Source organism: Rhinatrema bivittatum, chromosome 7 (assembly GCF_901001135.1).
Source record: "Rhinatrema bivittatum chromosome 7, aRhiBiv1.1, whole genome shotgun sequence".
In the NCBI taxonomy this organism is placed as follows: domain Eukaryota; kingdom Metazoa; phylum Chordata; class Amphibia; order Gymnophiona; family Rhinatrematidae; genus Rhinatrema; species Rhinatrema bivittatum.
The window spans coordinates 310,166,765-310,193,358 of NC_042621.1; the positions used below are offsets into that span (position 1 = coordinate 310,166,765).

Consider the following 26,594-nt stretch of genomic DNA (forward strand, 5'->3'; position numbering starts at 1 on the left):
GACTGTTACTATAAATTACACACCCTCAAAAAACTTAAACCCATCCTGCACTTCAACGACTTTAGAACAGCCTTACAAGCCCTTATATTATCTAAAATTGATTACTCTAATGCCCTACTCCTAGGTCTCCCGAAAAACAGCCTTGCCCCCCTGCAGTTGCTGCAAAACGCTGCAGCACGCGTATTGACAGGCACCCGTAGAAAAGATCATATTACACCCATTCTGAAGCAACTTCACTGGCTCCCCATCACTGCTAGAATCCAATTTAAAACCCTTACCCTTATCCACAAAGCTATACACAATCCTGACATGCATTGGTTCCCTGACAACTTACACCTCCGTACCTCTTCCAGACCCACCAGAACGCCCTACACCGCAAGCATTCACACTCCCTCTCCCAAACTCTTCCATCTTACAGCCACCAAACAACGTGCAATATCCCTAGCTGGTCCATCATTATGGAACGCCATGCCCACCCACCTACGCCTTGAGAAATGCCCTAAAACATTCAGACAGAATCTCAAGACCTGGCTGTTCAAACGAGCCTATGCATGAGCCACACTTCCCTTCCCTGCTTCTCTCCCATACTTATTCTCTCTCCACACCTACTGAATTCCCCTTTCATTTCCCCTTCCTCCCAGTATACCATCCTATTATTCTTTTCTCGTATTTAAGCATTATATTTCTGTCCTGCAGGGGTGAGTGAACCGGGCTCCCCGGTGTCACCCCTGACGCTGCTACTAGTCCAGCCGGGTCCTCAACCCTAGCAGCGGCCTCAACCTGGGGAGGGTAGTCCCCTCAGGACCTCTCAACTCCCCTGGGAGGCAGGGCAACCGGGACTAAAATTAACCAAATTAACCAAAAAACCCAATTTGCAGAAAAAAACCAAATAGGCCTAATAGAAAATAAAACCCAAAAAGCGAACCTGACTAACCACACAGAATCAGGCCTGACAGGGCTGTGACCGGACCTGCACCACCTACTGGAGACAGAGTAAGACTGAGGGGCTGTGACTGGCACAGGGGCATATATGCTCCGCCCACAAGTTTTAGTCTGTCTCCATCTACTTGTGCGGAGTCACAACCCAGGTGTCCTGGACTGATCCTGGTACGTACAGGGAAAATTAGTTTCCCTTACCCCTCCACCCCCCTCCACCTCCCCTCCCTTAATATCTCCCCTGTTTCTATGTAAAACCTCCTCCCTCCACCCCGTTCCCCCCCTTTTTTGCCCCCTCCCCCCTAGTTCTAGTTCTTTTATCAGTTACACTGTAAAGCCCTGTTGGCCAGTTTGTTGTTCTATGGAAACCGATGTGATGTTTTCTTAACGATTGTCGGTATATAAAAAACTTTAAATAAATAAATAAATAAATAATAAAGTCCCTCATGAGAGGCTTCTACGAAAACTAAAAAGTCATGGGATAGGAGGCGATGTCCTTTCGTGGATTACAAACTGGTTAAAAGACAGGAAACAGAGAGTAGGATTAAATGATTAATTTTCTCAGTGGAAAAGGGTAAACAGTGGAGTACCTCAGGGATCTGTACTTGGACCAGTGCTTTTCAATATATTTATAAATGATCTGGAAAGGAATACAATGAGTGAGGTTATCAAATTTGCGGATGATACAAAATTATTCAGAGTAGTTAAATCACAAGCAGACTGTGATACATTACCGGAGAACCTTGCAAGACTGGAAGGTTGGGCATCCAAATGGCAGATGAAATTTAATGTGGACAAGTGCAAGGTGTTGCATATAGGGAAAATAACCCTTGCTGTAGTTACACGATGTTAGGTTCCATATTAGGAGCTACCACCCAGGAAAGAGATCTAGGCATCATAGTGGATAATACTTTAAAATCGTCGGCTCAGTGTGCTGCGGCAGTCAAAAAGCAAACAGAATGTTAGGAATTATTAGGAAGGGAATGGTGAATAAAACAGAAAATGTCATAATGCCTCTGTATCGCTCCATGGTGAGACCGCACCTTGAATACTGTGTACAATTCTGGTCGCCGCATCTCAAAAAAGATATAATTGTGATGGAGAAGGTACAGAGAAGGGCAACCAAAATGATAAAGGGGGGATGGAACAGCTTCCCTATGAGGAAAGGCTGAAGAGGTTAGGGCTGTTCAGCTTGGAGAAGAGACGGCTGAGGGGGGATATGATAGAGGTCTTTAAGATCATGAGAGGTCTTGAACGAGTAGATGTGACTCGGTTATTTACACTTTCGAATAATAGAAGGACTAGGGGGCATTCCATGAAGTTAGCAAGTAGCTCATTTAAGACTAATCGGAGAAAATTCTTTTTCACTCAACGCACAATAAAGCTCTGGAATTTGTTGCCAGAGGATGTGGTTAGTGCAGTTAGTGAAGCTGGGTTCAAAAAAAGTTTGGATAAGTTCTTGGAGGAGAAGTCTATTAATGGCTATTAATCAATTAGGGAATAGCCACTGCTATTAATTGCATCAGTAGCATGGGTTCTACTTAGTGTTTGGGTAATTGCCAGGTTCTTGTGGCCTGGTTTTGGCCTCTGTTGGAAACAGGATGCTGGGCTTGATGGACCCTTGGTCTGACCCAGCATGGCATGTTCTTATGTTCTTATGGCACTGGACTCGTACTTGTTTCCTACGTAGTGCTTCATCAGAAGAATGACAGTGTCATTCTAAGTTAACTTAACTGCTGTTTAAATCCGCATTTACTCAAGGTGCGTGTTTTGTCCCTCCCGATGAAGAACTACATATGTTTAGAGTTTACACATAAGTAAAGTCTAAATACAAATCACAAGTAATGAAAAAAATAAAAGTTCTTGCCGAGTGCCCACCACATCAAAAAGATGTCATTGCTATATGTGGTAGGGCCTATAAAACCTGGTAATACAATATATTGATAAGGATAGGTACCTAACATACGCCCTTTATTTCCATACATCGCTATAATGAGCCAATGATCGACTTTAGAGCAGTAAATTGAAGTATAAACTCACTGTTCCTTAAAGGCTTATAAGGGGGAAATGTCAAGCTGTCGCTACTGCATCCAAGCCCACAGGTACTTTTTATCTGAGGACTTTGCACAGCTTTCTAAGAGAAAATAAGGACCTGCTTCTCCTTTCACTCTTGCCCTGGGTACAAGGGACTCATGGACGATTGCACCTGCTTTGGACCGGGGTAGATTGTATTCAGCAAATAATGGGGAGAATTTTCAAAAGGATTTACGTATATAAAAGCAGCAGATAACACAGCACTTCACGGTAATACAGCAAAAAGTACTTGCATTATTAATAATCGTGTGCTGTTTTACTATGCTGAGAGGACATTTTCCAGATAGACAATTTAGGTGCATAGATTGCTATTTAACCAAATACATGGTTGCGATAATTCCCACTAAGAGAGCACAATGAGAAAAATGACACAGAAAGGTCAATTTCCTCACTTCAGGTGTAACTTACGTAATGCTGGTGTGGATGGGTGAATATGAAGCCACTCACTTCTGATTCTAATTTGGATCATTCTAACCTGATTCAGACTTTGACCCACCTCAGGCTGAACCAGAGTTTGTGTCATATGTCATTGCCTCAGATGTTCCTGGCTGCTATAGAAATCTGCTACCAGGGATGTGAGGGATGTGTACCTCATATTCTGGCTGACTGCTGACACATCATAAGAGAGATGATTTCATTTTGGGAGACGGGGAGAAGGAGCAAGGAGTTTCCATAGATTAATCAAAATGTTTAAGAAATAAACCTGCTTAGGAAGCCTCACCCTGTGGAATTTAATAAATATCTTTTGGCGTTTCAGATCAGCCTCAAGCTCTGCGACTAGCTAACGGAGAGGACCAGTGCAGGGGTCGTGTTGAAGTTTACTACAACGGAGTCTGGGGCACAGTTTGTGATAATGGATGGGATCGCACTGATGCTCAGGTCGTGTGCAGGCAGCTGGGCTGTGGGTCGGCGCTTTCTGCCCCAGGAAATGCCTTTTATGGTCAAGGAGTAGGAAGTGTCCTTCTGGGTAGCGTGCAGTGTACAGGAAGTGAACCCTATCTGTGGCAGTGCTTTAACAGTGGCTGGGCCACAAGTGTCTGTGGCCATGCTAGAGATGCTAGCGTTGTATGCTCAGGTAAATGGAGCTTATTCATTGTATCTGCTTTATATGGGAGTGTTTCTATTGAATTTTGTCATTATTAATCTACAATCATTATACAGAACAGATTGGACGCATCCTCATCTCTCTGAGCTCCTTAAGTACCATGGGGTGTATCTCATCCAGCTCCATGGCTTTGTCCACTTTCATTTTTGCTAATTCCACACAAACACAAACAAGTATCTACCCCACTCCTTTTCATGCATTTAGCAACCAGCAATGCTCCTTCCCCAGGGTCGTCTTTAGGGAGCACCGAGATGGAGGGTTTGTTTAATGTTTCTGCGTTTTCCTCATCTTTCTCCATATAACGAGCCTCGTCTCCTATCAACCTTACAATACCGCCACTGGCCTTCCTCTTTTCTCTGATATGCCTGAAAAAAGGTTATCCACCTCACTTTCTCTCGTTGGTGATCCTTTCTTCTACTAAAGCTCTTTCCATGCTGATTTCTTTCCTCGTCTTTTTCAGTTTCACCAGTTATTCTCCCCTGTCTTTATGTTCCTTTGTATTTTTTGAATGCTGATATTTTTGCCTTTATTTTTTCGGTTACCTCTTTAGGTAACTATAACAGTTGCCTTTTCTTCTTACTTTTATTCACTTTTCTTACTTAAAGGTTCGTTGCCTTTATTATAGTTCCTTTAAATTTAGCCCACTGCTGTTCCACTTCTCCTAACTCCTCCCAGCCTTTTAGATCCTCCTCAAGGTACTTCCCCATTTTTTCAAAGTCTGTATTTCTGAAATCCATGACTTTGATTTTGATGACTTCTCTCCATCTTAGTCACTGTATCAGACCATACCATCTGATGATCACTGGTGCTCAGGTGGCCACCTTTCCGGACATTAGAGATACTGGGGTACATATTCCATTACTGTCCAGATATAAAGGTTAGCCAGATAAACTTATCCAGCTAACTTTAGAGGTATATAATCTGGCTAACTTAGCTGGAAAACTTTAGGACAGCTTTGTGGCATGACCAGACTTAGCTGGATACGTTATCTGATAACTCTGAATATCAGTTAGCATGATAACTTATCCAGCTAGCATAACTCCTATCTGAAATGCATCTGGAATGTCCAGCTAAATTTACATGATAAAATATCTGGCTAATAAAATTTAAGAAGATAAGACGTTGCCATACTGGGTCAGACCGAGAGTCCATCAAGCCCTGCATCCTGTTTCCAACAGTGGCCAATCTAGGTTACAAGTACTTGGGAAGTACCCAAACATTAAATAGATCCCATACTACTGATGCCGGTAATAAGCAGTGGCTATTTTCCTTAAATCGACTTGATTAATAGCAGCTTATGAACTTCTCCACAATCCAGTCTGGCAGTCCCAGTGCTGCCTTGGAACAGGAAGGTCTCTCAGTTGGAGAGCATCACCCTGGGGTAGCAGGAAGTGATCCTGTAGCAAGGACCTGCTCTCGCACTGAGGACAAGTGTCCCAGGGCTACTGCCCAAGATGGAAGGGTTAGGCCGGCCATCATAGTTGGTGATTTGATTATTATGTTATATGTTATATAATAATATATATATGTTATGTTTATTCAGTTTTATTGTTACTACTGTTCTCCCTACCATTGCCTATCCTTCCTCCACTATCCTTTTAATCTCTAAGATTACAACCTTCTATTTTTTGCCATTTTTATTCAACCAGTTATTTTGTTTAATGTAATTTCTACTCCTTTTCTTTCCCATTTCCTCCTCTCTATCCGTTCTATGTAAACCGATGTGATGTTCATACGAACTTTGGTATATAAAAGCATTAAATAAATAAAATAAATACATAAATAGATAGCTGGACGTGAGGACTGCCTGGTAATTTACCTGCCTGATGCAAAGGTGGCAGACCTCACGCGTCACCTAGATAGGATTTTAGACAGTGCTGGGGAGGAGCCGGCTGTTGTGGTACATGTGGGCACCAACGACATAGGAAAATGTGGGAGGGAGGTTCTGGAAGCCAAATTTAGGCTCTTAGGTAGAAAACTTAAATCCAGAACCTCCAGGGTGTCATTCTCTGAAATGCTCCCTGTTCCACGCGCAGGTCACCAGAGGCAGGCAGAGCTCCGGAGTCTCAATGCGTGGATGAGACGATGGTGCAAGGAAGAGGGATTCAGTTTTGTTAGGAACTGGGGAACCTTTTGGGGAAGGGGGAGTCTCTTCCGAAGGGATGGGCTCCACCTTAGTTAGTGCAGATAGGGGCCGATTTTAAAAGTTACGCGCGCGGGGTACATTTGTTATAAAATCCAGGGTCTGCGCGCGCAAGGGGGTGCACACTTGTGCACCTTGCGCATGCCAAGCCCTAGGGAGGCCCAATGGCTTTCCCTGTTCCCTCCAAGGCTGCTCCCTCCATGGCTGCTCCGTTCCCCCCCCCCCCCACCTTATTTCATCGAGTTACGCCTGCCTCGCTGCCAGCGCGCCATACCCCAGCACAACCGCCATGCCTCCGGCCACGCCTCTGGACTGCCCCTTATTCGAAGCCTCGGACACACGCGCGTCCTGGGGCTTGTGCGCGCCGCCGAGCCTATGCAAGATAGGCTCGGCGCGCGCAGAGGCAGCTTGGGGCAGTTTTTCGGGGGTTACGCAGGTAACCTTTTGAAAATCTGCCCCTTAGTGTAATTGGGTTTAAAAAAGGATTGGATAAGTTCTTGGAGGAGAAGTCCATTACCTGCTATTAATCAAGTTTACTTAGGGAATAGCCACTGCTATTAATTGCATCAGTAGCCTGGGATCTTCTTAGTGTTTGGGTACTTGCCAGGTTCTTGTGGCCTGGTTTTGGCCTCTGTTGGAAACAGGATGCTGGGCTTCATGGACCCTTGGTCTGACTCAGCATGGCAATTTCTTATGTTCTTATGTTCTTAAACTTTCATTTGCTTTTAATAGGAAATAACCAGAGAGTGACCATGAATGTTCTTTTTTTTCCATTTTATCAGCTCCAGGATCCTCTCCGACTAGACCACTAGGTAACTTCAGATTTTTATACTCTTTGGGGTAGATTTTTTTTTTTTTATATATATTTTATTAGGATTTTAACAACATACATTGAAAATATCCAACAAACAAACTTATACATATAACCACTGTGCACCAAGAAAAAAGAAAAAAAAATGTAATATTCCAACAGAATAGTCCCCATAATTATGGGAGATTAATTCAGGCAATAACCCAATAGGGTAATAAGAAAAAACTAATAATTACAGAAATGAGAAATAATATCAATTAAGTGCCATTTATACCTTACAAAACAATCAAATTGTATATACACCTCATCACGACCCCTTATCCACCAGAAAAGGTCTCAAGATGGGTAGGCTCTTGAAATATGAACTTATTCTTCTGATATATAACCAGACATTTGCAGGGGAATTTTAGGGAAACAAACTGCTCCCAGGGATAAAACTCTTGGTTTTAATAACAAAAATGGTTTCCTCCTCAACTCAGTGCTTCTAGCAACATCAGGGAATATTGAATTTTTTGACCACAAAAAAGGAAATCTTTATTTTTAAAATATTTCTCAAGTACCAAGATCTCATCCTGTTCACTACAAAATGACACCAATAGAGTAGCTCTGGTAGGTATATCGTCAATGGAAGCTTCCAAAAAGGAGGTCAACTTAAGAGAATCCCCTTGAAATATATCCACTCCTTCCTCCCCCACTTGAGGCCTAATCTTAGACCTAGGAATATAATACAATTTAGAAATAGTCATTTCTTTTATAGGAGGAATTGACAAAACTTCACCAAAGTATTTTTTAAGCAGCTCAGTTGCTGATAGTAACCTTGATACAGGAAAATTTAGGGTAGATTTTTAAACACATGCGTGGGCCTCTATGTGCACACACTACCCGGCACACGCACGTGGACGCGCAATTTTATAACATGCACGGGTCTGCATGCGCATGTTATAAAATCTTGGCGATGCACAAGGGGGGGGGGGTGGAATAATGCAATTTTCGGGCAGCGACACATTTTGGCCTTCCCCAGTTCCCTCCCAGTCTGCTCCAATTAAGGAGCAGACTGGGAGGAAACTTCCCTACCCCCTACTCTAACCTCCCTTCCCCTTCCTCGCGCCTCCCCTCCCCTATCCCTATCCTAGCTACCCCTGGCTGAAGATCAACTATGGGAGCACAGGGAGAGGGAGCAAAAGCTTCCATAGATCAGAGGAATTGAGAAACCTGGGAAACCTGCAAAGGAAGCTTCACCTTGTGGAATTTAATGTTCTTCCACGCCGCTGATTATTTATCTTTTGCCATTTCAGATCAGCCTCAAGCTCTGCGACTAGCTAACGGAGAGGACCAGTGCAGGGGTCGTGTTGAAGTTTTCTACAACGGAGTCTGGGGCACAGTTTGTGATGATGGGTGGGATCTCACTGACGCGCAGGTCGTGTGCAGGCAGCTGGGCTGTGGAACAGCGTTGTATTATCCTGGACGTGCCTATTATGGTGAAGGATTTGGCAGTATTCTTCTGGATAATGTAGAGTGTACAGGAAATGAACTGTATCTGTGGCAGTGTCCTAACCAAGGATGGGCCTCAAGTGACTGCATTCATTCAGAAGACGCTGGGGTCATCTGCTCAGGTATTTTCTGGTTTCTTCTTTCAAGGAGCATGTGATGGATGGTTTAGAGTCACGGTTTTGACAAGAAGCAGGACACATCTAGTTCCCGGATTACATAAAAAACAAAAATTAATGAAAAATTCATTAAAATTCTCATAACAACTGGGAATTGTCATAGAGATCTCACGCCAAACCATAGCCCTGGTATGCCCTTGTCCTGATCTGCTCTAGAACAGTATCCCAGTGTGACTGAAAGGTCACAGTGCCAGTTGTCATTATCCCCCCATTAGTGCAGAGCTGGGGAAGAGCTGCACCTTTCCGATAGCATCATGTTAGTTAGTTAGCTAAGGCTTCTGTTACCTATCTCTTGTAAGGCATCTGTACAATTAGGAATAGGAATATTTCTTAATACCATGTATTCTAGACATTGTTTTTTTGTTCATTTATTTCTTCTATTTAACTTCTATTTAAAAAGCTCTATTTAAAACATTAAGACTTTTAGACATATAAGACATTGTTTTTTGTCATATATATTTTTCTTATGTTAACTGTTATTTATAAAGTTCTTCGTTATATGTAATTGCCCCAAGCAAGTTTTTCAACTGTTCTCTGTAAACCGATTTGATTTGCATATAATGTAAGAAGATCGGTATATAAAAACCATAAATAAATAAATAAATAAATAAATGTCAATCCTTTTCCTTGCAGAAAATAATCAAAATATCACTTATTTCTGCTTTTTCCCTCTCACAGCCTCTGGATACACCGCATTTCAAGCATCAGGTAAATCTGCAATTTTCTTTCCTCTATTCTGTGACTTTCGTATTGTTCCTATTTTATCTGCAATGCAGGTTAGCAAACGTTACGACTTCTGAGAAATAGAAAGTCTTATGAGCAGTCAGCAAAGGGGCGAAAGGTTTAGGACCAAACACACAGCTGCTGCTGGAGCTAAACCAGGCCAGGCTGCAAGCACATGGCTCTTTCTCATATTAATTATCACTGTATGCTGAGGCAGGCTTTAGATGTCACACGTCTTGTAGAAATCATACAGGATGGCTTTTACATGGCTCACCAAAATATCCTGCCCTGGGAGCTAACAGGATTGTGTGTTAGGCTTGTGGATGAAATGCATAAGGCCCATTCACTGGCCCTTGGACTTGTAATGGGTTGCCAGTCACTAGTCCTTAATCTGGAGTCTACTCACGGGCTGCCAAGGCTTCTCTGGCACAGAGGCTTGGAGTTCTGAATGGCCCACCTCATACGGGCTTCCAGCTGATCATCATCTTCCTGTAGGGTGTCCGACTTTTCCAACCCAACAAGCGTGAGGACTGGGGGGGTTACCAGCACACATTCTCACACACCTATACAACCTCCTCTCTCATACACACATGCACATCTAGCAGGCTTTTTCCTCCCAACTCTTCCCAAGGATGGATTTTAGATTTCAGGGAGACTGGGTTTGGTGCAATGGGAGGAGAAGCAAGTTACTGTTGCCACAAGGCAGCAATGAATAAAATTAAAACATAAATCAAAAACATGTATAAAAGCATACATATAACACAACACAGACATCATAAAAAGAATCCTATACATCAAAAAAGATCCCAAAGAGCAGGGGTGGCCAACTACAGTCTTTAAGAGCCACAAACAGGCCTGGTTTTTGGGATATTTTATTTATTTAACTGTTTTTATATACCGACATTCGATCGAGATATCACATCGGTTCACAAGGAACAAGAAACCAATAAGGCAGGAAACTGCTTATTATACATTGAAACTAGGTAACTTACATTGTAACATGGCCACATACATGGTAACTAGGTAACTTATTTGGTAGCTAGGTAACGTACATTATAACATGGTGACTTACATAATGTTTGAGAGGGGGTTATTTGAGGAAACATTGTACGTAAAAATTATACATACAGGAGAAATACATGAGATAATGAAATTGCTCGAGATGAGACATTTTAGTTAAAGACCATAATAATTAAGACGTGGGAAAGTATCAAAAAGGATTTATCAAAAACATTTTAGTTGAAAACCATAATAATTAAGACGTGAGAGTGTATCAATGAGGACACCGGATGGATCCATGAAGGTTATGTGTCAGGGGGGGAAGGCTTTTCTGAAGAGCCAGGTTTTGAGTTGTGTTTTGAAGGCTTGGGTGGAGGGTTCGTTCCTGAGGAGGGGTGGGAGAGAGTTCCAGAGGGAGGGGCCGGCAACAGATATGGCTCGTTTTCGGGTGGAGGAGAGGTGTGCATTTTTTGCGCTGGGAACGATAAGTAGGCCAGTGTCAGTGGATCTGAGGTTTCTATGGGAGGAGTATGGGCGGATGGCAGTGTATAGCCAGTTCATCTCTTTGTTAATTTTTTTGTGTATGAGGGTGAGGGTTTTATATTGAATCCTTTGGGCGATAGGCAGCCAGTGGAGTTCTTTTAGAGTGGGTGTGATGTGGTTGCATTTTTTTAAGTTGGTGATGGACCTGGCAGCTGCGTTTTGCAGTACTTGAAGGGGTTGGATTGTGGTTTCGGGTAGTCCAAGGAGTAGGGCATTGCAGTAATCCAACTTGGCAAATATAATTGATTGTAGTACTGACCGAAAATCTTGTGTGTGTAGTAGGGGTTTGAGCTTTTTTAGGGTTTGTAGTTTAAAGAATCCTTCCTTGATAATGTTAGAGATGTGATGCTTGAGGTTAAGTTAGTCGTCTATAGTTACTCCTAGGTTTCTTGTGGATGGTGTGAGATGTGCCTCTGCGTTGGTGTAGGTGCTGAGGTTGATGGGGGTTGAGATGAAGTCATTGGAGATGCGTAGGATTTCAGTCTTGTTTTGGTTGAGACATAGTGATAGGTGGGATAGCATTTGAGTGATCTCTATACTGAGTTGATGCCATTTCTTTAGGCAGTCTTCGATGGAATTGTTTATGGGGAGTAAGATTTGTATATCGTCAGCATATACCAGATAGGTGAGATCTAAATTTGAGAGGAACTTGCAGAGGGGAGGAGGTAAATGTTAAATAGTGTGGAGGAGAGGGATGAGCCTTGTGGTACGCCATGTGTAAGAGTTATTCTGGAGGATTCAGATGCTTTTATCTTGACGTTGCATGATCTGTTATGGAGATATGACTCGAACCATTTGATTGTGATGTCTCGTAGCCCGATCTCTGTTAATCTTAAGAGGAGAGTTTTGTGATTGACGGTGTCGAAGGCGGTGGAAACGTCAAGGAGAAATCAGTAGGTATGACTGACCACCGTCGAGTCCTCTGATGATGGTGTCTGTGAGAGTGAGGAGGAGGGTTTCGGTGCTAAATAATTTTCTGAAGCCGTGCTGTGCAGGTAGTAAGATGTTATGGTTATCAAGGTGCTCCGTGAGTTGATTATTGACTGTTTTTTCCAGGATCTTCGCTATAAATGGTAGGTTGGAGACTGGTCTGTAGTTGGCTGGGTCAGATTTGCTGAGTTGAGGTTTCTTGAGGATGGGTTTCACTACTGCATTTTTGAGTTTGTCTGGGAATATTCCTTGTTCGAGAGACAGATTGATGATGTCGGTTATAGGTTTGGTGATGATGTTGCTGATAAGTTTTAAGGTTTTGATAGGGATGGGGTCTAAGGGGTGAGAGGCAGGGTTGGTTCTTTTTATGATGGATTCTATTTCTGTCGAGGCCACGGGGCAAAATGTGACCATGTTGAGTTGAGTGGGAGGGTTTCTGTTGTGGCCGGGTGTGTTGTGGGGGTTGGGGGGATCTTGGATATGATGTTGTTTACTTTGTCTTTGAAGAATTGCGCTAGTTCTTCGCTGGAGATGGAGGGGGTGTCCGAGGCTGAGTCGTTCGATGTTGATTGTGCAACCTCACTATTGGATAAAATCAATAGATTAAAAATTCAATTTACCAACAGCTCACAAACAAATGAACTGGATAATATTCACGAGCAAGCTAACTGGACCACATTTGACAGAGTAACTAAGCTTGAAATCAATCAAATAATCTCTAAATTAAGCCTACAGCACATCGTTGTGACCAAATCCCAGCAAATTCTTTGAAACTGGTAAATTAAGTAATCACCTCAACCACAGCAACAATTATCAGTCTCTCGTTCTCAGAAGGAATGGTCCCAAATGGAGCAAAACAAGCAGTGATAAAACCAATCCTTAAAAACAAAACCAGTAGAACTGATGATTGGGACAACTACCATCCAATATCCAACCTACCTTTCCTCTTAAAAATACTTGGAAAAAGCAGTGCTACACCAACAACTTGAAAACCACCTAGAAGACCATGACATTCTACATCCTTACCAATTTGGATTCAGAAAAAACTGCTCAACCGAGACTTTACTCAGATCACTAATGGACCTCATACTACGCGGGTTTAACGACAATGTATCCTATATTCTAGTGCTAATAGATCTAACAGCAGCCTTTGACACAGTGGATCACATCCTGCTATGCCACCAGCTGAGAAAAATTGGATTAGATAGAGAACCACAAATGGTTCTCTTCATTCCTAACAGCACACTCCAAGTAAAACTAGGAAACAATCTATCTGACAACTTCCCCATCAATATAGGTGTCTCCCAAGGCTCAGGACTCTCAGCTATCCTATTCAACATCTACATTCTTCCTCTGTGTAAATTAGTAATGGATTTAGGAATCATCTTCTTCTTATATGCAGATAACATTCAGTTCTACATTACATTCGACTCCTCTTTTGAAAAGACAGCATTGACACTCTCAAAATGCATGAAGGCAATACAGCTAGAACTCTCTAATCTAAAACTGACACTCAATACAAAAAAAATAACTCATCTGGTTAAGGAGAAACTCCCCCATTGTTAAACCGCCATCAATAAATCTAGATAACTTTGACATCACGCCCTCACATCAAGTCCGAGACTTAGGAATTCAGATTGAAAATGTTATTATGAAAAGGCACTGTTATGGTTATGAGGTGTTGAAGTGGATTCTTGGGTATTGCGGTGATGACCACTCCCACGGTGAGGAACTGCAATACCAGGCTAGACTCTATACACGCCACACAGAGAGAGAGAATTTATTATACAGCTCGATGGTACTACCCGAGGAGCAGGCAGCGGTGGAAAGTGACCCCCAGCAGTGGTAGTCCAGGGGTCCTCAGCGGATGAGGCCAGTCTCACATAGAGTTGTGATCAGGCAGCGCGGTGAAGCAGGAACAGGTCCCGGATGTAGAGCGCTGATGCTGTAGGTGAGACAGACAGAGAGAGTTCTCACTGAGGCAGAAGCTGTAACGTTGGAAATCGTGGCAGGTAGAAGTTTCGAGGAGCGAATACCCGGTATCCCAAGATAGGTACCTGAAACAGAACAGAAGGGCCCCCGAGGAGCGGGTACCCAGGTTAGAGATAAAATACCCTGAAGGGCAGAGAGAGCTTCCTGCGGCAGCAAGGAAGCGGCAGAGCAGCTTAGACTGGAGCGAATCCAATCCTTGCTAACTTGGTTTGTTAGCAAACAAAGGGCAGGCTAAATACCAGGAAGTGATGATGTCATTCGGAGGGGACGCCCCCGAGGTTCCCGCCAATACGTGGATATAGACGTGGGTGGCGTGCGCGCGCACACCCTAGGAAGCCCTTAGGAAAAACATGGCGAACACCGTCGCCGTTGCCGATTCGGGGAGAGCGGCATGAAGATGTGGAGGCAGCCATCTTCCCAAGGCTTGAGGAGAGAGAAGGAAGAAAGGTGAGGCACAGAGGACGAAGCCGTCTGAGACCGACAGATGCAACAGTACCCCCCTTCAAAGGGCCCCCTCCAGACCCCCCTACCTGGTCTAGGTTTTTGAGGATGTGATCAATGAAATTGACGAAGCATCTCTTTGTCCATGATATTAGCCAATGGTTCCCAAGAGTTTTCTTCTGGTCCGTATCCCTCCCATGAGAGGAGTTATTCCCAAACTCTGCCTCTCTTTCTTACATCAAGGATGGCATCAATCTTGTATTTGATGTCTTCTTCTGCATCAACAGGGATAGATTCAGGTGTCTTGGTGGAAAACTCGCTAAGAACAAGCGGCTTCAGCAGCAAAACATGGAATGCATTATGAATCTTCATAGCTGGAGGGAGTCTTAGCCTATAGGTGAGTGAGCCCAACCGTCGGAAGATGGGAAAGGGTCCAACAAAGCGTGGAGCAAATCGAGCAGATGGAAGTTTAAGTCTCAAATGTTTAGTAGACAGCCAAACCTTGTCTCCAGGCTGGAATTCAGGAGCCCTTGCTTCGGTGAGCGTCTTAGCCTTTCTTTGCTCTTTGTCCTGCTTTTGGAGCATCTCTTTAGTCTTTCTCCAGAGCTGCTGGATATCTTTGGCAGTAGATTGAGCTGCCGGGGACGACACGGACAGTGGAAGTGGTAAAGGTGGTAAAGGTTTTTGTCCGTAGACCACTTCAAATGGAGTAGATCCAGTAGATGACGCTGGATGCGAATTGATGGCAAATTCAGCCCAAGGCAACAGTTCAGCCCAGTCATTCTGTCGTGAACTGACATATGCGCGTAGGAACTGTTTGAGAGTTCTAGTCATTCTCTCTGTTTGGCCATTTGACTGAGGATGGTATGCAGATGTGAAGTCAAGGGTGATGTCGAATTTCTTACACAAAGCTTTCCAGTACTTTGCTGTAAATTGAACTCTTCTGTCAGAAACGATATGTTTAGGCATGCCATGCAGGCGAAAGATGTGACTGATGAATAGCTTAGCAAGTTCCATGGCTGAGGGCAACCCAGGGAAAGCCACAAAGTAAGCCATCTTTGAAAATCGATCCACTGTAACCCAAATGGTATTGTTACCTCCAGAAAGTGGCAGGTCAACCACAAAATCTGTTGCAATGTGGGTCCAGGGCTCGTCCGGTACTGGCAAGGGTTGAAGCAGGCCCCAAGGACGTCTGGGTGGAGGTTTCTGTCTGGCACAATTGGAACAGGAGGCGCTACGTAAGCTAGAGCGTCTTCCTTCATGGTGGGCCACCAGTAGTACCTTTGTAGCTTGGCCAGTGTTCACCATTGTCCAGGGTGTCCAGCCAGTTTCGAATCGTGAGCCCAGCTTAGCAAATTCTTTTTTAAATTGTGGGGTACAATAGTCTTGCCCAGGAGTACTGGATGTGTGGATGCGAGGACCACTCACTTCAGGTCAATAATATGCTGGGGTTCATCAGGTACGTCCTCCGAGAGGAAGGACCGAGATAATGCGTCTGCTCTGACATTCTTGTCACCAGGGTGATATTTCAGCAAAAAGTCAAATCAGTTGAACAGAGACCATCTCGCCTGTCTATGGTTGAGGTGTTGAGCGTGACGGAGGTACTCCAGATTTTTGTGTTCAGTGTAAACAGTGATCTCATGTTGTGCACCTTCAAGCCAGGGGCGCCATTCTTCAAATGCCAACTTTATTGCCAACAGTTCTTTATCCCCAATGCCATAGTTCTTCTCTGCTGGCGAGAAGCATCGGGAAAAGAATGAACAGGGGTGCAAGATCTTGTGGAAGTCGACGCCTATGTCAGAGGCGTCTACTTCCACAATGAAGGGTCGCGCAGGGTCTGGATGGCGGAGACAATGTTTGCACAATATCTGGATAGATCCATACCAAGTAACCATAATATTTAACTGCTCTATTCTAAAGAAAACTTTAGAACAAGGTTTCTATCTTGCTCAAAAGCAAACGTTACAAGTAATATACCTCTTGTTTTAATCTCAGTGTGTAAAGATAATTCGATCAACTCTGAGGTGTTCAAAGATTGCTGAGACTGATGTTGTACTTCCTCTCCTCCTCCCGTAGTTAAATCCAATTTCTTTGAAACAAAAAAGGCTTTCGAAACAACCGGCAAAATTTCTTTAGGTATCTTTAAAATTTCCAACATGTACTCTTTGAACATCTCAACAGGATTTAGTCTCTTTAACCACCGGAAGTTCACTATCCAAAGATTTAAATAGCGGAGTGAGTTCTCAATATTTTCAAATTTTCTTTCAGAATTTATCCCAGCTAAGAACATAAGAACATAAGAAATTGCCATGCTGGGTCAGACCAAGGGTCCATCAAGCCCAGCATCCTGTTTCCAACAGTGGCCAAAACCAGGCCACAAGAACCTGGCAATTACCCAAACACTAAGAAGATCCCATGCTACTGATGCAATTAATAGCAGTGGCTATTCCCTAAGTAAAATTGATTAATAGCCATTAATGGACTTCTCCTCCAAGAACTTATCCAAACCTTTTTTGAACCCAGCTGCACTAACTGCACTAACCACATCCTCTGGCAACAAATTCCAGAGCTTTATTTAATCATAAAAGAAGAAGGAAGTCAACAGGCTAAGATTGAGAGCTTCTTTAATCTTACCCCTGCAATGCCGGGAGCGAAGACTGCGGAGGGAGAAGCCCAGGAGCTCGGGCTGATCCCTATGGTCCCTTGTACATTTTCCAGTTTAATAATTTTCTCCTCAGCTCTCTCTATTTTCACCTGTTGTGCATTCAACACCTTCTCTGTGTTCAATCCTCTTTTGTTTGATTCTAAAAATGCCTGTGTTAAAGTGGTAACAGATTCAATCGATACCATTGTTTCCACAAAGTGTCCAGCGTAACTACGGGAGGCTTTTGCAGAGAAAATACCGGTTTAGTTTGTATCTTTACCAATTCTTGAAGTGCTGTGTCTCCTCCGCTGTCCCGCGCCGGCATAGCTCTGTGGGGTAGTGGAGTTGAGGTTGCCAACCCCTCCATTGCTCCCTCAACTCCTCTAAACGCCATTACCTCTCTGTCTCCGTCGGGTTGTCTGGGGGGGGCCTGCTCACTCCTCTCGTCCTGCGAGTCTCGCGATGTTTCTTCGCCCTCCTCTCCAGCCCGACCTCCCGGCAGCGGTGGCCGTTACAGGAGCCCCGGGCTGAGCGAGATTTCCTCGACCATAGGGATCAGCCCAAGCTCCTGGGCTTCTCCCTCCGCGGTCTTCGCTCCTGGCATTGCAGGGGTAAGATTAAAGAAGCTCTCAATCTTAGCCTGTTGACTTCCTTCTTCTTTTATGATTAAATTCTCTTTCAGATGAGCCTTTCGCTTCATGTGAGGCATTTTAAATTACAGGAAAAAGCTGAATAAACCAGGTATTATAAATTCCAAGAACAGGCATAGCCGGAGCTCCTTATCTGCTTCTCATATGTCGGCCATCTTAGTCCCCCCTCTTGCTAATCTATACTGTTATACATGTTCTGTCTCTACTAGGGATGTGAATCATTTTTCTGACGATTGAAAATATCCTACGATATTTTCAAACTCGTCAGAAATCAGGGGCTCCCTGAAACAGATAGGAAAACCCCTTGAAATTGTTGGTGGGGGTTCTCTTATTGTTTTGGGGGGAGGGCGGGAAAAAATGGCACACAAAAACAACCCCTAAAACCCAACGGACCCTTTAAATACATCCTTTAGCTTCCCCCCCCCCCCCCTAAAAAAAAACTCACGGGAGGTTTTTTTGGGGGGGGGGAAGCTAAAGGATCGCTCCCGGGACCCCCACTGGTGGTCCAGTGGGGGTCCCGGGAGCGATCTCCTGCTCATCGGGCCGTCGGCTGCCACTAATCAAAATGGCGCCGATGGCCCTTTGCCCTTACCATGTGACAGGGTATCCGTGCCATTGGCCAGCCCCTGTCACATGGTAGGAGTAATGGACGGCCGGCGCCACAGAAATGTGCATGGTATTTTACACCCCCTCTGCTAACGGCACAAATAGCAGGTACAAAGCACATGGACAGTTTTAGCAGGCTACTTTAGGCTAATAATTTCTAAAGAGGAGCTACCTCAGTAGGTTTGTGGCCTATTGAAAGTTGCCTCCAGTATTCCATGTGTCCTGACCCAGATTTCTTGGGTGGCATGGAGTAAGGCTTTTTCTCATCAGGACCCAATTTACAACATTGTTTTTCACAGTCTGACAGGACAAAAATAATTTCTTTTCCCCATCATCATCCAGCAGAGCTGCAACAGATCTCATTTTGCTGGTGTAAAACCTTCACCTTATGCTCTTAACAACCATGTATAGTTCAGTTGGAGAAGCTGAGCAGGCTCTGATGTTCAGGCATGCTCCAGGCTCAGCTCTGTTTTATTCCAGAAGACACAATGCAGCCACATCAGTACAGCTCACAATTCTTCTGAACTTCCCAGAGTGCTTTGCTTGAACTCCATCTTGGTTTGATCTGTTGATAATAGGGGGGCATTCTATGAAGTTAGCAAGTAGCACATTTAAAAACTAATCAGAGAAAATTATTTTTCACTGAACGCACAATTAAATCTGGAATTTGTTGCCAGAGGATGTGTTAGGTAGTTGGGTTTAAAAAAAGTTTGGTTAAGTTTTTGGAGGAGAAGTCCATTAACTGCTATTAATTAAGTTAATTTAGGGAATAGCCATTGCTATTACTGGCATCAGTAGCATGGGATAGACTTAGTTTTTGGGTAGTTGCCAGGTACTTGTAGCCTGGATTGGCCACTGTTGGAAATAGGATGCTGGGCTTGATGGATTTTTGGTTTTGACCCAGTATGGCAACTTCTTATGTTCTTTTAAGCCCTGCCTACAACATGCTGAGCCTAATCTCCTCCTCCAATGCAGAGCAAGCCTCAGTGTGGGAGGACAGGGGCCAGGTGTGTGTTAGGGGGTAGGGAGGTCAGGCTGGGTCACCACAGGTAAGATCCTAAATTAAGGATTTTTATTTTGATAAAATAATTTGTTTAGATGATAAGTAAGATAATGTAAAAATCTTTTTCAGAATCAGTCTTCTGAATCTAAAGTTTACTTTTGGTTGCTTATAATTTGAAGTTGAGATAAAGTGTACTGGCACATGTAAATGATCAGCTGCTCATTTCCCAGTTCCCTAAAATGATAAGGTTTATGTTTCCAGCCTGACATATGCTTCATTCTCAACCCTGAACCTACAAAGAGCAAAGGATTTGTCAGTAAACAAATGAATATATTCAGAATTATAGTTTCAGAAGTGCTCTGCTTGTGTATCATATGTCTGTGGGTAAAGTCAGGAAAACAAGCCGACAGGCCAGCCTTGCATCTGGATTCAGTTCTCGGGTCAGGTCTTCATGGCATCCCCTGTCCCAGTGAACGTGAGGCATGGGAGGTAGCGCTCATAGCCCTTAGGGCAGAGCTTTCCAAAGTGTGTGTCGCGACACTTTAGTGTGTCGCCTGCAGTGTGCCGGTGTGTCGCACAAGCCCGGTGCACGTGACACACCGGCAAGTGGGAGCCAATGCGGCCGCCGGTGGACCTCATCCCACTGGCGGCTGAGCAGTTAAATATCGCTGTGCTGTGTGCCGCAGACACACAGCAGGAAGATCGGCAGGGCTGTGGTGGAGCTCACGTCACCACGGCCCGAAGAAAAAGGACACGTCTAAACGTGCAGGTGCTCCTCCTCCTTCTGCCCACGCGGCCCCGAAGAAAAATGTTGCCGGAGCCCCACGAGCAGAAAGGAGAAGGAGCATCAGCCGCGTCCAGAAGAGGAGCAGCGTTGTTGCAGCAAGAAGAGGAGGAGGCCCGGTAGTAGGGCCCCCACTGCGGATCGGCCCGAGAAGATCAGGGCCGCTGCTGCGATCGGCCCGAGAAGATCAGGGCTGCTGCAGAGCCCATCCTGCAGCGACCCGTGAAGAGGAGGCCCAGAGATAAGAGAGAGGCTGAGGGCCCGTAGAGTGCGTGTATGAGATGAGTTGAGAGATTGGGTGCGTGTATGAGGTGAGTTGAGAGATTGGGTGTGGGAGTGAGGACCTGAATGTTTGCAGAGACAGCATGTGAGAGCCTGTGTGTGTGTGAGAGAGACAGCATGTGACAGTGACAGCATGTGACAGTGAGAGCCGGTGCATGAGCAAGACAGCACGTGGGAGTGAGAGAGAGCCTGGGTGTGTGAGAGTCAGACAGCATGTGCAAGAGAGAGACTGTATGAATGATTGTATGAGAGAGAGCATGTGAGAGTGAGAACCTGTGTGAGAGAGAGAAAGAAAGCATGTGAGAATGAGAACCTGACGGAATGTTTGAGGGAAGAAGATAGATGGAGAGAAAAGAAATAGAAAAAAAGACACTATGAAAGGAACTGGCAAAAAAATAAGAAAAGGGAGGCGGAACAAAAAAGCCTGTGATTAGAAAAAAAAATTACTTTTTACTGATTGGCACATGTAATCTTTGGTAATGTGCAAGAGTAGCACTTTCTCTATGTGGATCTCACAATGTACGAGATCAACATGGAGGAAGTGGAAACCCACGGGGCCTGCACAGAGGAGGCAGCAGAATGGGCTTCAGTGCCAATAGCAGCAATCAGCGCCTCCCCAATAGCCATGCGGCATCAGTGACAGTGGCAGCAGAGGAATAAGAGAGGCTCCGAGGTTGCTGGCAAAAGAAAGAAAGGGGGTCTGCCTTTAGTGTGTGCATGTGTATGAATGGGAGTCTGCCTGGGGGTGTATGTGTGTGAATGCATGGGTGCCTGCCTGAGAGTGTGTCTGTGTATGAGAATGTATGGGTGTCTTCCTGGGGTTTGTATGTGTGAGAATAGGTGCTGGCCTGTGTGTAGTATATGTGTCTGTGTGTGTGAGAATGAATTGGTGCCTGCCTGGGGGTCTGTGTGTGTGAGAATGAATGTGTGCATGCCTGGGGGGATGGGGAGGGAGTGGTGTGAAAATGAATGGGAGCCTGCCTTGGGGTCAGTTTCAGTGTGTGAGAGTGACTGGGAGCTTGCCTGGGTGTGTGTGTTTCTGTGAGAATGATTGGGAACTTGCCTGGGTGTGTGTGTTTGTGTGTATGTGAGGGAGCCAGAGAGAGTGTGTATGAGAAAATCCAGGGGAGTAAGAGTTTGTGTGGGGGTGTGTGTGTGGAGGGAGGGAGAGAGAGTGTCTTAGAGCCTGAGAGTGTGTCAGTGTCTGTGAGAGCGAGAGGTTATGGTGGGTATAAGAGCATGAATGTGTATGTATGTGACAGTGTATGTGTGAGAGAGAATGGACATGTGAGTCTGTGTGAGAGAGAGAGAATAACCTCCTAATCCTGGACAATATCAGGGTGACTGGAAATCAAGAGCTCCCACGTATGGACAGCAGGGGCTTTTTTAAATCCTTATTAGTTTTAATTATTGGGTGTTATTTGATATATGTGCTTTTTTGAAATATTTTATTGGTGTTTGGGAAATTGTAAAAAATGTATATGATTTTAATTAATAGAAATTCTATTTATCAGTAGTTTTAAAATATTCTTTTATTAGTATGGTTTTACTATTATAACTGATGCTTTATGTTTCTTGATTTTATTTGTTTTATGAGGAATGGTGGTTCTGTTTTTCCATTGTTAATACACAGAGTCTGGCTTCTTGGGGTTTCCATTTCAGTTTTTGTCTAATTTGTGCTCCTTTATTTTGTATTCTGTATTTGGTGAGGGTCTGTCTCTGCTCTGTGTGTGTGATCATTATGAGAGATTCTGCTAGCATAGGGATCTATAGCAATCGGGTTTGTTTTGTTTCCTCAGTAGGTGGTGTATTGGTATTCTAGGACCCAGTGTAATATTTACCCTTGCTTTTTCACAGGTAGGGTTATTGTTGTTTGAGTCCTTGGTGTTATTACTGTTATGTTACGATGGGATTGCAGTATAGATTTTGAGTGTCTTTTTTGTGAGGTTTTATTTTAGTTCACGATGTGCCTGGCAGTGGAAGGTGTTTGTGCTGCGCTTACTGTGAGGTGACACCAGAATTTGAAAACATCTTTTAGTATGATGAACTGCAAGGGAAACATCCAAGCTCCACTGTTTGGGGGAATTTCAGTGGATGCACAGAGTTACAGAACTGGAAGTGCAGGATTTATATTGACATTCTGTCCCTTCCTATATATTCCAGACTTCACTCTCATAGCCATATAGAATTAGTTGAATGAGGCTATCAAATAATTATATAGTGTGAAACTGGCCAGCTTTTTAAAATTATGCAGAAGACCCTTTGGACTTTATTAACACCAAATATTCAAAAGCTGTGCTCATCCCATCAAGCTCATATATCTCATTAAAGAGGTAAATTGAATAACACAATAACTTTGTTTTATTATTGTTACTCATAAATTATAACAATAACATTAATCTTGGAATATTATATATTTTTAATATAAATGAAAGGTTTTCACAAGATAGGTTGTGTCATAAAACATTTTATTATGTATATATTTAAGGAAACATACATAAATTGTCGAAATACATTTCGTTCGTTTAACCTTTAACCTCTGGTTTGCTAGTAGACTGAATTACTGTGTCCCAAAATTATGTTTGTCTATAAAGTGTGTCACCAACATGAAAAGTTTGGAAAGCTCTGCCTTAGGGAGTTGGAGTCTCAGCCATTGCACAATGATGACACCTAGTGGGCTGACTCTGTACATGTCACGGTCTGTGGCCCCTAGCCAAGGACCATCCCTAACTGGGGCAGGTGGACCTGGGAAGCTGTCAATGAAGGCTCGTGGCTCCTTAGCCCAGTAGAGACCATTTACAATTGAGCTGGAAGTCCAAAGGACCAGAGAGAGATTCTGCATTGAAAAAAAAAGTGAGATGGAAAGAAAAAGGTGAGAAGAGAGGGGAGGAGATGTTAACAGTTCAGCAGAGGAAGTGGTTTAATTCCAAGAGGGCATCAGCTTAGCTGTTTAAATATCTGCGTCTTCTCCATTTTATGATTGCACTTTTACTTGTAACATGTAAGTAATCTATGTCAATTTCTTTTTCCTCTGCTATCTTGTACATATATTTTTATTGTAACCCCACTGCAAATGATGGAGCAAGAAAAGGCATCAAAAGAAAGAATGAAATTACCCTTAACAGACAGATTTTGGCTTCTGACAGCAGTCATCTAGTGGATGGGGGTCCTGAGGTGAACAAATCCCTGCCACCAGAGCTCCCCACAAAACACAGGCTGCGACTTATTGCCCTCATGCCTCTCTGCTACGAGAGGTCACGGGCGGAGCTTAGAAACGAAGTCAAGACCTCATACCTGGGGTCTTCACAGTACAAAATGAGAGCTGGAGGAAAGGATTATTGCAGTAGGGTTATCTAGAATCACTTGTGTGTTTCTATGTCAGACGCAACAGAAAGGATCTAACAAATATTCTTTTCCAACAGAAACCTCAAGATCTGATGGAGCAGGTAACGTTGCACTTTTTAGTGGTGGAAGTATCAGGAACTATTTCTATGCAGAATGAGCGTGCAAGTCAGAGACGCACAAGCAGAGGAGGCCTTATTACTGGGAGCAGCACAGTTGCGATCACTCGCAAGATGCCGGCCTCATCTGCACAGGCTTTCTGACCTAGGCTACACCCATCTCCTGCAGGATCCCTCTTCAGCGACCATGTGCAATCAGTACTGTGAGAGAATGAATAAAGGCTAGAAGAGATCCCTCGTGATTGTGATATAATCTGTATGCTGTGTATCGCTTATTTCTCACAGAGATTCCCTACATGTTCAACACGCTTTACCGCAGATCCCCCTGACTCCAGTCACGAGAGCACTGCCCTGACTCTGCTAATCCTCTGTCAGTTCACACTGCCAGTGTCCCAGTCGGAGGGACTCCCACCTGAACACATTAAAGCAGGCTCTGGGAACAGAGCGCATTTTACACCCTCCACTGGGATATAAACAGTGAACGAAGCCACTAGTGCAATGAAATATAAATCGTTTTAGAAAAATTACACAGAAAGGGGCTGAATTAACAGAGGTTAAAAACTTGTGAGCAGTTAGCACCAGGCCTCAAGTGTGTAACCACCTTACTGATTGCCACTATTGCTCATAAGTTTCAAGATTTTGCTAATCCAGCTCCTTTCTGTGGCTATTACCATGCGTCCAATGTAAGTCACACACATTTTTCTCTAACGAAAATCAATTTAAAATCATACATAATAATATAAACTGTTCTCATACTGAAGTATTTTAAATTTTAAAAGGTTTTTGCAGACTTAAACATGGAAATGTCATATTAAGTTACATGGGGCGTTGTGATGTCACAGGCACTTTTCCGTGCACCACGAGGCGTTTCCAGGGGTCGGCGATGGGGCAGGGATGTGATTTACACGCAGACTTTGCATGTAAAAAATCACAGCTGCTCCCGAGCGAGGGTAACTCTGTATCTGTGTCAAAGCAGGTTTAATGCACTTGGTAGAAATTCACTTTGAGAGTTCAGGCTAACTTCTCCCATTAGAGGAACATTGCTGGCACACAAACTCTTACAATCTGAATTAACAAATATGAAAATAAGGGGATGAGGGAAAGCTTCCGGCTGTCCAGTGCCTGCAGTAAAAGAGGAAGCAGTTCTGGCAGCTCCACCCCAGGGTGGGGGCTCACGGAGAATGGCCCTGCTGCGGGGAAGGCTCTGTTTTTGGGGTCACAATGGGGGTTTCTTCACCAAGGAACGGGTCTGGCTGCACCTGCAAATGTTTTACCTCTGCAATTGATGATCTAAGGTCAGCTTAAAAAATTGGCAGTGGGATGGGGGGTCTTCCCAAAAGCCCCTCTAGTGCAGAACAGCTTGGAAGCCCACGTCTGTTCATTATCGCTCTATAACACAGCTGTGTCGAATGTATTGTGTTTCTTATTAAAAGCTTTCCAGGGTGGAAAAGCCAGTTCATAACAAACAAATTGTGCTGCTAGAGAGCAGCCCAGGGGATTTAATCATTACTGGCATAAAACACACCCAGGAACGTGAATGGCCACAGGTTTCAACCCACAAAAGTATTTGAAATCCACAACACAATTTTCAAAAGGATTACTCTGTTTATAATCCTTCTTTCCTGTGAGCCCAACACCAGCCTATGTGTGGCCATCCTGCGGCTGAGACAAACCTCTCTGCAGGCATCTCTGCTAGCTTAATCTTGTATAATATGCGGGTGTGCCAATATCTCATTTATAACCCAGGCATTAGTAAATCATTCAGCTCCAACAGAAACAAAAAGCAGGAAAAGGATTTTTTCAGTGTTAGGTCCTCACTTTGAAATTAGTGGCAAGGGGGTTAAGGACTGAGTCAAATTACTTGGTCTTGCAGAAAAAGGTGAAACAGTGGCTATAAGTAGCAGCAGTCATAGGTAGGCATTTGTTTTTTACTTTTTATTTTCATTTTTTCCATTGGTTTTAGGTTATATTATGCACTGATTTCAAACTGCTATGCACTGCACTGGCCAGGGTTGTCCCTGAGTGAACGAAATGAAAATATATGAAAAGGGACAAATATAGGAGGAGGCTTTTCCTATTTTGTGTCTATGGGGGAAAAGCCCAGTGCCTCATTTCCAGAATTGGCCTCACGGCTTCTGAGGGCAAGCACTGCTCCTGCTCCTGTTCCTTCTGTATTTAAGATTCACAACTTAGGGACATCAAGTGCTGTTCTTCTCACTCTTTATGGGGGGAGTGGGGTGCTTAGGTGGTCCAAGGCTGCTCACGTCCTTCATATCTTCCCTTATCAGGTGTCCCCACCCATGCCAGGTACTCCTCCAGCTCTGGGCATTGCCTTCTCACACTCTTTCACCTCCTCGAAATCTTCAGATCTGTTCTGTTAAAGAATAGCCAGGTATTATGCAATTTTCAAAGAAGAGCTTATATGTGCTAAAAGATTGCCCAGTCTAAGGTAAATGTTCAAAGGGATCTAGCTGGCTAGATCAAAGCCGTTGAAACATTCCTGGTCTGAGAAATTACATTTAGCCACTTAAATTTTACTAGCAGTCTAATTCTGGGAGGGCCCAGGGGTGTGCTTTTCTTACATTTCTTTTAAATAAATTGTTTATTGAGTAAGACATAATCACATCCTGAACAGTAAACACTGGGGAAAAAAACCTTGAAACAGATCATGCCTCACAATTATTCCCACTGTATATCCCCCCAGTCAAACATAGCATTCATATATACATTCAGTCACACCATCCCATAACATAATCTAGAAAAGAGCAGTAGCAGTGACT

At 43.9% G+C, this 26,594-nt stretch overlaps 1 protein-coding gene across 1 annotated transcript in view; it reads left to right on the forward strand.

Annotated features, from left to right (window-relative positions):
• The window catches only part of LOC115096252 (deleted in malignant brain tumors 1 protein-like), a 397,025-nt gene that overhangs the window by 267,007 nt on the left and 103,424 nt on the right, over positions 1–26,594 (forward strand). Inside the window, exons 24-27 of the mRNA XM_029610760.1 lie at positions 3,788–4,105; positions 7,061–7,090; positions 8,385–8,702; positions 9,435–9,464. Coding sequence (XP_029466620.1) covers positions 3,788–4,105; positions 7,061–7,090; positions 8,385–8,702; positions 9,435–9,464 — 696 coding nt within the window. The remainder of the gene's footprint in view (positions 1–3,787; positions 4,106–7,060; positions 7,091–8,384; positions 8,703–9,434; positions 9,465–26,594) is intronic.